The sequence below is a fragment of the Echeneis naucrates genome, chromosome 5 (genome assembly GCF_900963305.1).
Source record: "Echeneis naucrates chromosome 5, fEcheNa1.1, whole genome shotgun sequence".
NCBI lineage: Eukaryota > Metazoa > Chordata > Actinopteri > Carangiformes > Echeneidae > Echeneis > Echeneis naucrates.
Window position 1 is genome coordinate 16,158,805 of NC_042515.1, and position 13,114 is coordinate 16,171,918.

Below are 13,114 nucleotides of genomic sequence, written 5' to 3' on the forward strand. Positions count from 1 at the left end.
AGCTGGTGTTGGGCATTAAACACAACATGGAAACAGTCCTGTGGAGGAGCGTGGGGCACCAACACATGCTCTGCCTTATCAAAGCTGTGTAGAGCACCACCCATGTCTTTGCACAATAAGGTGTAGTGCTCTCCCCTGCAGGCTCACGGAGGAGCGTGAAAGGGGAAAAGAGGCCGGAGGTGTGCGGGAGGATGCGTTCAATTGCTCGCCAGGAGCCTCAGACAACAATGTGGTCTGCGACAGACGTAGGGGTCTTACCTCAGCGCCACCTTCACGCAGCAGTCGCCCTGACTCGCCATTATCTCGCTTTCAAGGTCCGCCCAGGGGACGCGGGGCTTTCTCCGGGTTGTGTGTTGCTGTCAGCGGGGGTGAACCGTGTGGTGCTCCGGCTCTCGGGTCGGTGGAGGGCGGGGGGGGCAGCCGTCAGGACCTGCCGGCGGTGTGCCGCCTCACCGGGACTCCGTCTGTCTTCTCCTGCTGCTGCTTCTTCTCCTCCACGGAGGCGCTCATTTCTGGCTCGCCGCTGCTCCTTTTCTCTTCTCCTGTCGTCTCTTTCCGTGTCAGTCACTACATCCTGTTTAAGGGGAGTGTGGGTGAAGCCTGCAGCCGCTCAGAGTGAGAGGAGACCGGGCTGAATGAGCCGAGCCCGGCAGCGAGGGGGGCAGGGCTGCCTTCACGGAGTATCGGACACTTCCGTTCCAACCTGTAGGCTAGGGCCTCTCCCAAATCAATAGACGACTGCGCCGTCACTACAAAGAGTTAGACGGAATGATTTAATCCAGAATGGAAAATGGCGATTCAAATATCATTTCCCACTTGTCATACTCTGGCTGGCTCAGCTGCTGAATTGATGTTATGCAAGCACAAAAAAAAAAAAAAAAAAAAAATCACCTCCCAAATGAATAATGTTCAGAAAATATGCATCCATATCAGAAAAGAAATTAGATAATTGTGAAAGAAATATTATGCATTCAGTGATTTTCCATGGCACTTCCATGACTGTTGGAGGGCTCGCATTAGACATCAAAATAACAATGGTCACATGTGATGCAGCAGACAGATGTCCTGACTTTCTGTCCTCAGCGCAGTTCAAGCTCTTAAGACCGGGCTTCATACTAAACTGTTTCTTTACAGCCTCAGTGCTTTTCATGAATTGAGTTTAAATCCCAGCCTGTTTGCATTTCAACGCCAGAAAGCTCCTTCCTGAGTCATAAAACCTGTGGACTATTTCTGTCATTTAAATAAAATAATTGTGGAAAAATCAGTAGAGAGACTTTTTGCCCTGTAACAAAACCACAATACAAAAAAATTCAAAGCATGAACTGAAGTAATAAAAACATATAATATTTACCATGTTAATTTTACATACAGAGTATGTAATATTAGTAAATAATGAAAAGTAAGTGTTAATTTGAATGCAGTGTGGGTTGTGATATATTATTTCCTAATATCACTGAACTATTATTATCTGTTCAACAATACACATACTACATTTTATTCTTTATGTTAGCCAGTTAGTCTATAACAAAGTGTGACAATTTATAAGCAGATCACTAATTTCTATGTAAAGCAGTAATATGAAAAGAAGAAGTAGGAGTTCAAAATGTTGTATGCAGAGACAGTTTAATGCTTAATAATCTGAACTGTGGAGAGGTCACAAGCAGGCCGAATTACTAAGTACAACAAAATTGTACTTAAATACAGTACTTGAGTTACTGTACTTAATGAAATTCCACCTTTGGCGCACAGTTAAGCTGTTTCCTCCCATTTAAAGACACTTTCTTTGACAATAGAAATACATGAGTAGGCCTTGAAAGCAGCATAATACCATTGGATTGGCAGGCAGTACAGCCAACCCCTGAGTCAACCACGCCCCCTATTTAGATCACAGGCCAATCAGTGGCCTGAGGAGGCCTTCGTGGCCCCGCCCAGTGACACACCCCCAGGGAGCAGTAAAGATTACAAACCTGCAGCATGCGGACTGCCAGCGGCCACATCTGAGTCCGTTAAACTGCCGTAAACAACGGCAGGCTCTCCCCAAGAGGGAGAGGAGGGGCCTCAACTTTAAACACCTTGGGGTCAAAGGTCTGAACTCATGCAGACGTTATTATGTTGCAGCTGAAACAAGCAGTTGATTTGCCCTGGTTTTTGATGCTCACTTCCCTCCCCTGCTGAGTCCGAGCTCTTTAGAGGAGGGCAGCAGAAATCCTTTCCCTGATTCTCTCTTAATGATCCTCCACACTTACTCTCCGAGCCAGGTTTCTGCTGGACTGCTTTAAATAAAATGGTCAACGTGACTTCACTGCTGCTGTCGGGGATGTGGGCAGTGTTTTCTATTGGCAGGATCAAGAGCTCCATTTGAAAAACTGCAACCTATCCAAACCATCATCCTCCTCATCAGAAATGACTCATGTGAGTACAAGCTGACAGCTTGCCAGTCCCTGTCATGCTATTCCCCAATAGTTATTTTGATAGTTTCCAAAGTAACACACACATAGTTCAGTTGACTGCTTGACAAGTCCAGACACATACAGTACAGTTTTATCTTGGTGGCTTTGCAATAGAATTACATAATAATTGAACTGCATGACCAGTCCGCACTTTTGTCAATATGATGGTTATATAGCAATTTTTTTATGTGAATACAGAACAAAGTCTCTGTGCCATCACAAACATCAAGCACAAGGATCATTTTAATATTATAAAACAGAGTCCAAAAATGGTTGCACAAACCATAAAACCATTCAGTGTGTGCAAAGAGAAGCCTATGACTCTCACTGTGTGTGTGTGTGTGTGTGTGTGTGTGTGTGTGTGTGTGTGTGTGTGTGTGTGTGTGTGTGTGTATGTATGTCCCGAGAACCAGGTGGCGATGTTGGTGTTTCAGAGGCAACTGTGTGCTGGATCCCACACAAGATTATCATCCAGTTATGAGGATAAAGATAAAATCCTCCGAGATCAGCTGGGAACCAGCCACTGCAACTGGGACAACAAAACACACAAACAGGGGTGGTGCACACACAAACAAATAAACACACTCACCTTACTTTGTCTGGTGAACTTTTAAGACCAACCTATATGAACTATTACATGATTAGGCTGTGCTGTTGTTCTAAGCATATGCTAAGTGCATTTCATACCTCCCGAGCTCTTTAGACAGGTTTACAGTGTCCAAATCTGCTCTTGCTGATTTGCACCCCTGTATGCCAGCTCCTCCCCAGTGACTTACTGTACAATGTTAAAAGTCTATTTCATAACCACACCGTGCTGAGTTATAAAACAAGGGCATTTTAATATTGCAATTGCCATACTGCAACATAATCTGTATATTTAGGGTGACATATAGCCAAAATAACAGCATCCTGATTGCATAAGAGGCATTCAAATAGTCACTCCAGTCACCCTCTGTCACTCAGCAATTCACTGTGCAGCACAGATGTGACACTTTGCTTTTTACGGCAAAACCTGCAGACACAGACACACACACACACAACTACATTTGAGGGAAGCCGTCATTGGGCTAATGCATTCCCCAGCCCCTCACCATAACCTTAAGCATCACCACTGCATATCTAATTCTAACTCTAACCACAGCATCATGACTTTACCCTCACACATCTGTTTAGACTTAGGCAAGGCCCCCATAAGCCTGTCACAGTTCTGCAAATATAGTTTGTGCCCTTAGTCTTTGGGCATCACAGATAAAGTAAAACTAGGCTACACACACATGCATGTAAATCTTTATAAATGTTTTTCTTGTCATTTGAGCAGTGTCTGAATCTCTCCATTTCACAAAGTCTTTCAAAAAGCTTATTTTTCACATTTTGAATACAGTATTTTGAACTTGTTGCTAAACTGATGGACAATTATGTTAAGAACACACAATTCACAAAACCCCACATTCTCCACTGCCACGGATTGTATAATCACATACACTCTATGCTGTCTTAAATCAATATCGTGCTTATGTATGAAATCACATAAAAACTAAAAGACAGATTTCATGCCTATGACGTCCAATGTTGTATTTAACAACTCCAACCCTGGCATCACGTCGCCCCTCTCAAAAAGAATAAGACATAAAGCAGAACATTAGAGATAGAAGATGAAACTGCACCCTAATGTATTCTCCATCCTTATTCTTTGATGTGTCTATAATCCCTCACACGCGTTTTCTATATTTGGATTTGAAGCTCCATAAAATAATCCTCCATTCTTTACTGTAGCAAAAGTGTTTGAATAGGCCAGGATGACGCAAACACACATTTGATGACTAACTGGTTGGAAGAGAGTATATTGTAGCGGCAAAACGAAAAGTCAGGCTTTTGAATTGTGCAGTTTTCTCATGTAACTTATTTTATTTACATGTGGCTGGGTTGAGGTTTGATGGTGTGTGTATTTTGTGTTTGCGTGTGTGTGATAGAGGAGCTGCTTGTGTGTTTGTAGATATCTGTGGCACACATCAGTTCTTCTCCCTGCTCAACCCCCTGCAGAGCTCTGTCGCATTACGCCGCCAAGCTCTACTTTCTCTGCTCACAGAGTGAGACGTGATAGAATGTCTTTACTGTTGGCTGGGTGATTGCAAGAACAGCTTGGATATATTTAGTTATGCTTTCAAGACTTTATCATTATCATAATTCTGGGCCATTTTATGCCTTCGCTGATGCGTCCACTGGAGAGATGGGAATGGAGAGAGAGAGAGAGAGTTGGGGATTGGCATGCAATAAATGGTTTGATGATGCAGGAGTAGCCGGTGACCAGCTTCTCCGGGCTCAGTGCCCTCCGTGTGTTACATGCTCTTAACCACTCAGCCATCAGAGTGCCCCATGCATGCTTTATTTAAAAGAATAGATTTTTTTGATCAAGTGAAAACTGCTTCCATGATTCAACATAGATCCAAAAATATGCATATCAGTAACTTACATCTCACATCTCATTTGTTTCAGTTGTTTGTTTGAGAATGTGGTGAATTAGTGATGCACACAGGCCAAGATTGCCGTTTCCCTATTTCCCCAGTCTTAACACTACATGAATGCTAACGAGTAACGTTTATATAGTGAAATATTAAATTGCGATATCAATCCTTTCATCCAATACTTGACAGGAAAGTGAATATTTCCAATTTTTTTATTTTTATCTTTATTTTTTGCTCTAGTTAGACTAGCCTGCTGACTTCTTGTTTGCTCTGTCTTTCCCGCTTAGGTAGGAAGCAGGAGGCGCATTACTGATTATCAACTGTGCCTGCGGTGCCTCGGCTAAACTGGGGGATTTAGTAAGATTCTGTCCCTCCCCCTGGGCATATGGTTAGATGCTTGGATCAGGGTTTTCCTTGTTTATTTTCTACATTTCACCGTCTAATCATTCAACACTACAGATGTTATTTACATACTACATATTGCTTTTAGTTGATTGCAATTTTGTTAATTGAATCTTTGGTTAAAATAAATGTGTCCTCCCCATGAGCAGAACTGTGACACCTTCAAAAACATAAGTGGATTTGCAAAGTTAAATATATCAAAATGTCAAAACTGATGCAATAACTCGGGCCTAAACTAGCCATAAATGCACCCAGTTTGGGTTTAAATCAGAGATTTGGGTGTGTTATACTAGCAGTGGCTGATGTAGCCTCCAGCACAGATGAGGAGCAGTTTGCATAGTAAGCTCACCTCTTTCAAAGTGCAAAGCAGGGAAGGCTTTATATGCACTTTTACTCCCCATTGGCCCACTTCCCGTTTAACAGAGAAACGGCATTGCTTACTGGAAACACATGTGTAAACGATGTCCTGATATGAGGACATGTAGTCTGATCCCATTATATGATATTATGTCAGTGGAGCTTTCAGGGTTTCCCCTTCATATGACACCATTGCCTCACAGGGCAGGAAAGAAATGCACTGTACTTTAAGGGCACATGTACTTGGGCATGCAAGGGTATTGATCATATACAGTTTGTATTCACATGCAGACCACCAGTCCTGGGGGGTTGTAACAGTGGTGAGCAGTCAGTCATGAGTCGCACACACGGGCCACTGTAGAGCAGACCCACATTCCCCTAACCAACCCCCAGGGCACACACTGACCCACACTTCGCCCCAGCTCTGCCCAGGCCCCAGTGCTTCCTGCTGGGCTGTGAACAGGCGGCAGCAGGCGTGCAGGCTACAGGGCGGCCTTAGGGGGACACTCATTGACTGAGTTACTGCTGCTTCAGAGCACATGAAGCTGGAGTGTGTGGGTTTGATGAGAGAAGAGGTCAACAAGAAGCAGACATTCTTTGGTCCTCCCCAAAGCTCAGTGCTTTTACTCACACACACATTCATTCATAAAAGACTAATCGAGTCCATCTGTGTCGGCTGACAAGAGAGGGGGAAGAGACACCCCCCATCTCCCAGCCATTTTTATTTTCCTGGGGGAACTTATTACCCATAATGCCACGATAATGTGGACATTAGGAATGAGAAAACTAAGCAAAACTAAGCAAAACTGTAAGTCCTGCTTGGATTGTAATGTTAATTAAATTATGATCAATGCGCAAGTTTTAAAGTTGAGTGTAACAGCGGTCTGTCGTTAAATTAGTATAATTGCCTAATTCACTTTGTATCTTCAACTTCTCTGTCACCTCGTCACCTACCCTCTCTTCTCTCTTAGGGTATCCAGCACCTTGTTGCTATGGAAACTGCCTCTAAAAAAGGCAGACAGAAAGGGACAGGAAGAGATGCTGAAATAGCAGAAAAGCCTCTTTGTGCTCTCTAAAGCTCAGAGAGCAAATGGACCCAAAGAGGGAATGAAGGGTTAATTACACACACACACACACACACACACACACACACACACACACACACACACACACACACACACACACACACACACACACACACACACACACACACACCTCCACTCCATTTGTTTTTAATTTGTTACTCTAGTAAAATAAATTGTATTTCTGATCTCGTGGATGTGACCTTTTCACTGTCGGTGAGGTGTGCTGTTCATTGAAGGCTCTCTGTTCTCTGTTTTCCACCGTGATAGATGATGTACCCATTTCTCAGTTGAGGCTCACATGTTCGATCATGTTATGTATTCACAGAGCAAACGCTGTGTGCTCAGACGCATGCAAAAAAAGAAACAGCACACTTTCAGAGACAGCATGAAAACCCGAAAGCTCTGTCTGCAAATATTGTCAGATACACACAATTTCACACATACACACAAACACATATGTGAAATCTCACTCAATTCTGCATCTGAAAATTGGATTGCTGCTCCCAACTAACTTGATTATAAACAGCCTTCCTCTCACACCAGGGCAGTATCACTTAATAAAGCTAAGTGCACTGACATGGCTGTGGCCACACTTGTATGCACAAGGGCAGACACACACACACCAACCACTGCAGATCTATTTATCATCCTCTCTAATATATCGGTGTCACTGAATGATCAAAACCAAAAGGAAATATTAACTGGAACTGAGGAGTGAGCAAACACCGCAAATTCAAAGTCAACTCACCCATCATTCATTGAGCAAAGTCCTTTGTACCTCTAGATATCGTTTGTTAAGTTCTGAAAGCGACCAATATGTCAAACATGACAGCACTGGACGTGTTAAAGGGCTTCTTTTAGCCAGTATATTTACATGTTGTCGCAGTGCAGCAGTATCAGAGCCAGTACTGAGAACACACAGATGAAACAAGCTTGGAGAAACATTATGTGACAAAGGAGTGAGTTACACTACACATAACACAACTTCACTTGAAGCTTGTGAGTGAAATTTAGGGCCATAAACATATTTCACGTGCTTTGGATGGATGTAGTCATGAGATGAGCAATTTTATGGTCAATGTTGAGGATCATGATTTTGAACAGAATATAACAAGTACTGTTTCATACAAACAACAGCTTAAGATACAACATCAGAAAAAATAAAGACAATAGATTGTCCTCTTCACTATAAATGCATGTGTTATCTTACAAAGTCTTATTGTGCTATTTAATCTACCGATCCTTTTAAAGATAAGTTTCAAATTTGTTATATGGCAATTTGTTGTCATGTCATGAATCTCTCAGATCATCTGGTATTGCAGTTTATTAATAAATTAATGTTTCGAAGACAAATCCACACACTCACAAACATTTTATGGAGTATAACTATAAAACATTTGTCCTTTTGGGTGGAGGTGTAGGGTTCCAATTGGGCCAGTTAAAAAGTGGTGTGACAGACAGCCTGTGCTGTTGAAGTTAGTCTGGTGCTCCACCTAGCGTTTAACTGTGGAACATACAAATAGGTTATTTAAGTCTGCAACTCAAGTTAATTCTCCTGTTTTTCTCTAAAGGATTATTAGCCTGAGGCACTAATAAGATTTCACAGCAGTATTGAACAGGTTTTATAATCAGGTCTCTTTACGTCTGTATAATACTTTTCACTTTAAGGACATATTCATCTCTTTCATATTGATCTCAAATCAATTCTCAAATGTCCAGTTTTTTAATTTGTGCAGAAATGCCTTCTGGTGTTGAGATAAGGTTGGTAAGCTGCAGGGTTTTAGCTGAGGCAAAGAACAAGAGCACCGTTTCTATAAATTCCCTCTGTGTTTCCATGCTGTGATGGGCTGCTGGAGGACTAGGAGGGAATTTCCTTTTAATTCTAGTTTAAAGTTTAAAAGATCCCCTGCTGATCTGACTAACTCAGACCGATGAAGCCTCCTATCAATGAACTTACATTGTAGACTTTGTCTCATCAGTCTGACAGGGGATCTCACTGTGGGTTTGGGCTGATGGGTGTTTCTCAGTTTTCATACTTAAAATGAAAAGAAAGAAGGAGAAGAAAATCAGGTAAAAGATGAAAGTGATGAAGAAGCTCATGGCCTGAAGAGTGAAAGGGGAACAGAGTAGCTGGCCATCTGTCACTCTATTCTGCAGATCTGTTGACCATGAATCATTGATCACTGCTGAAACACACACACACACACACAGAGCCCCCTCCCTCTGAGGGCGGTGACAGGTGGAGCATCCTCCCCACAGGTGTGTTTCCACCCGGACACACACTTTGGACACAACAGAACAACTACTGCTACAATCTGATGGATGGGTGGATATTTTTTTAAACGTGCTCACTCTTCAACAGGCGCACAGAGGAATTAGAAAAAAAAAAAAAAAAGAAAGAAACACATAAACCCACTCACCCTTTGAAAGCAGGTCTCGGATCCCGCCATGCTGCCCGCCCAGGAGGCCGCTAAGATCTACCACACCAACTACGTCAGGAACGCGCGGGCCATGGGCGTCCTGTGGACCGTCTTCACCATCACCTTCGCCGTCATCACCGTGGTGGTGTTCATCCAGCCGTACTGGATCGGGGACAGCGTGAACACCCCCCAGGCCGGATACTTCGGACTCTTCCACTACTGCATCGGGAACGCGCTCACCTCGGAGCTCACCTGCAAAGGGAGCGCGCTGGACTTCGGCTCCATCCCGTCCGGCGCCTTCAAGACGGCCATGTTTTTCGTAGGCATCTCCATGCTGCTGGTGGTCGGCAGCATCGTCTGCTTCAGCCTCTTCTTCTTCTGCAACGCCGGCAGCGTGTACAAGATCTGCGCCTGGATGCAGCTGGCCTCCAGTGAGCAGGGAGGGGTCAAAGGTTAACAAAGGCTGAGGAGAGGGAAGTAACCATTTATGTCAGTCACACGAAAACACGTACTTTCTCTCAGAACTTAAATGCGTCAACTTGGCCTGTTAGGTCCCATATTGTGGTCCATGTCAGCTGTTTCATACATAAGAGAGAACAGAAGTCCAAAAACCCAATAAGAATAAATAAATAGATAAAAAACAGACAAACACACACAAAATGAAGTCCACTATATTAGTTTAATCAGCCATTTGACTAATTTTGCACATAAAAGGCAGTCAAACGTTATTTGGTCTAGCAGACAATGTTGTATCTATGTGTATGATGAATATATGATATTTACTTAAAAGCACTTAAAAGCACACCATGGTACAGATGTCCACACTCAAATCTTTAGAAAGTACAGCAAAACTCTTTCTCACTATGAAAAAGTAAAATAATATTTCCTGTTAAGTCTCAAGAATAAATAAATCATCTGGTTCAAGAAATATACTGACTTACTGTAACTGGATATTGTTATTATTTTTCCATTTGGGCCTCATGTAGAAATACAAGTGTACACAAGCAGTAACAAGATCAAGCATAAATATGGTTTTGAATAATTGTGGGTGGACCAGGATATCTATTAAAGGCCATGTCTAAATAAAAACCAAGCATACACCATCAACACAAAACATGGAGCAGCCCGAGAACAGATGTAGCTTCAGAGGGAGAACAAGCCTGTAATGTTACACGTAATGAGATTAACCTCCAGCTGTACTGCTACACCTTCTCTTCATGCTCAACATACCTGACGTTCAATGTGTGTGGGTCTTATCTTTTTTGGACCTTGTGATACGGGATATTTTTGGTCTCTGTTTGAGTGAGGACTTGTCCTGAGGAATAGCATTCGAATTAGGTTTTGGTTAGGGCTGTGTTAAGGGTTGTGTTTCAGCATTTAGCTCTGATAGTGAAGGTCTGGGGAATGCACTGTCTGCAAGTATATAGCAGATGTACTAACAGATAACTGTACCAACACAGATTTTGATTAAGATATGTGCCGAGGGTAAAATATATTTTCAGTGTTTTTCAGATGTTTTGCCAATAGGATGTTGTGTTGGCTTAGATACTGAATATGAGGGAATTGTTGGGAAGCTAACTCACTTCACATCTATGCTGTCCAGAAGTCCAAGCTGTTTCAACAGCTGACATTTGGATATGATAGTAAGGTGAAAAGAAGTAGCAGGTTGAAATTCTTCCTGTTAAGAAGAGAATCAGAGTGAGGCTCAAAAAATAAAAGCTAAGTGTGTGTATGTGTGTGCGTGCGTGCGCTAATGTTTCACCTGGTCACCTGATAGTTGACATACAGAAGAGACTTTCCTAGACAAGGCTGTCTGCCTTTAAGGTCAGCAATGGATCAGTACACTGGACTGGAGATATAAACAGTTGCTATCCAACTTGTTTTTACCCATGCGTGTTTTGTATGTAAATCTTTCTGGTGGCTTTTTCAGGAATAAAGCACCAAACCACCTTCCTTCCCTCTTAGGCACATGCATGGTGATTGGCTGTATGATCTATCCTGATGGCTGGGATTCAGAGGAGGTGAAGCGCATGTGTGGCCAACGGACTGACAAATACACCTTGGGCAATTGCACCGTGCGCTGGGCCTACATCCTGGCCATCATCAGCATCATGGACTCCCTCACCCTCTCCTTCCTGGCCTTCAGCCTGGGCAGCCGGCAGGACAAGCTGCTGCCCGAGGACTTCCAGGTTGAAGAGAAAGGTATTTAGATGGAGGGAGGGTAAAGAGAGAAAAATCTCTCTGACACAGGCCTCTCAGGCAAAGTGAGGTCATCTTTTTCACTGGGTGCACCTTATCTCCTTCCCTCCCCAGGGGAGCACCCCTAAGCTCAGTAGTGGGATCCCTTCTTTTTGCATATTAACAACCTCCTTGGATCCAGTTACCTTCTCATGTCACTGCTCTACAGATGACCTGTGTCTGCGTACTTGCCAAACAACCACGCAGTCTGTCTCTCTTATATATCCACATGGATTAAGGAATGCCACCTTCAATTAAACCTCTCTGAGGCTGAAATTTCCTCCTGGCCATCTGCCAGCTGACCTTATTCATTAAATCTGTCTCCCACTTTTGCCACTTTGCACTTGACAAGTTGAGAAAAATTAGGCCTTATAGCAGGTCTTAATTGCTATAAGGCCTAATGTCAGTCCATTGCTCATTGGCCTGCACTAGCTACCCATGGATGCCAAAATCTATTTCAGGTCACCAAGGTCTGCATTAAAAGTGACTTGTGGGTCAGAAATAGTGTTGGCACATCACCCAGTCCAGACTGCTTTGGTCTGTGGTCCATGATCCTACCATACACATACATACATAAGTAGTTGTTTGTAATTTGAGGTTAAATATAAAAGAGGAAGGTTTAAAGTGAATAGCCAGGGGTCCTTGAAAGTTCAAGGACTCTTTCTGTGTGGAGTTTGCATGTTTGCCCTGTGCCTGTGTGGGTTTCCTCCCACCATCCAAAGGCATCATGTTTGGGTTAACTGGTGACTCCGTAGGTCTGAGTGAGACTGAGTGGTTGTTGGTCCTGTGATGGACTGGTGACCCCGCCCTCAACCAGTGTGAGCTGGGATTGGCTCCAGCACCCAGAGACCTGGAAACAGATAAGCGGTTGAAGATGAATGAATGAACAGAGGTTTGGAAAAAAGAAAGAAGAAAACACAGCTGTCATCCTCCCCACAGATATTCAGGGCCCCTTGACATAAATATCAGTGAGCAAAAGCAAAACTCTGTTTTCCTGCAACACAAATACTAATTTAATTTACTCAGTTAAGTCGACACTTAGTTTTGATCAAAATCTCTCATCAAACATGAAATGGATTGCTTTAAAATGATTCAGGCCAGACATTAACAATGCTAAAACCCTTACCTTCCCATACCATGTAGAGAATATTTGTTCATAAAATTTGACACCAATGGGTTTCCCCTCATCTTTTCATTAATGCTGCTTATCTCATCTACAGATAATGCGTAGATGCCCATGGGGAGAAGTGGAATCAGCGACGAGCAGGGGAGTGCTGCTGAGCCTGGGGATAAAAACATCATGCATGCATCAACACTACAGGAATTCATTAAAACTGCCCATTAACAGACATTCAAAGCGGTGGACGGAGTCGCTGCTGCTCTCTAGCTCTTGGAACTTTTGTCTACTGGTTTTGGGTAAAATAATTTCAATGATGTGGATTTTCAAAATAATTTAGATGCATATAAAGATGCTTAAATTAATTTCTTTCTCTGCTACAGTATAAAAACACCTGTAATGCTGAAATATAAATGTTTACTTTGTGTAAACAATGTTTAATGTTTATGATGATCTTGTGTTCAGTTTAATAGCCAACAAAAAATGTTGGCTATTTTGACTCATCCAGCACATCAAAATTTAAATAAACCTTTTCATCAGGATATTACTTTTAACCTCGCCCCCTCGACAATAATAATGTTAC

The 13,114-nt window shown here is 42.8% G+C and overlaps 2 protein-coding genes across 3 annotated transcripts in view; one reads left to right on the forward strand and one right to left on the reverse strand.

Moving 5' to 3' along the window:
• The window catches only part of kif21b (kinesin family member 21B), a 51,203-nt gene extending 50,593 nt beyond the window's left edge, over nt 1-610 (reverse strand). For both annotated transcript variants that reach the window (XM_029501782.1, XM_029501783.1), the window contains exon 1: nt 259-610. In XM_029501782.1, coding sequence (XP_029357642.1) covers nt 259-299 — 41 coding nt within the window. In that variant the 5' untranslated portion in view covers nt 300-610. The remainder of the gene's footprint in view (nt 1-258) is intronic.
• Nucleotides 611-9,058: 8,448 nt separating this feature from the next.
• lhfpl5a (LHFPL tetraspan subfamily member 5a) lies at nt 9,059-12,930 on the forward strand. The gene is made up of 3 exons (XM_029502667.1): nt 9,059-9,607; nt 11,142-11,378; nt 12,635-12,930. Exons 1-3 carry the CDS (start codon nt 9,205-9,207, stop codon nt 12,643-12,645), a joined length of 651 nt encoding a protein of 216 aa, XP_029358527.1. The 5' UTR covers nt 9,059-9,204; the 3' UTR covers nt 12,646-12,930.
• Nucleotides 12,931-13,114: the final 184 nt, after the last annotated feature.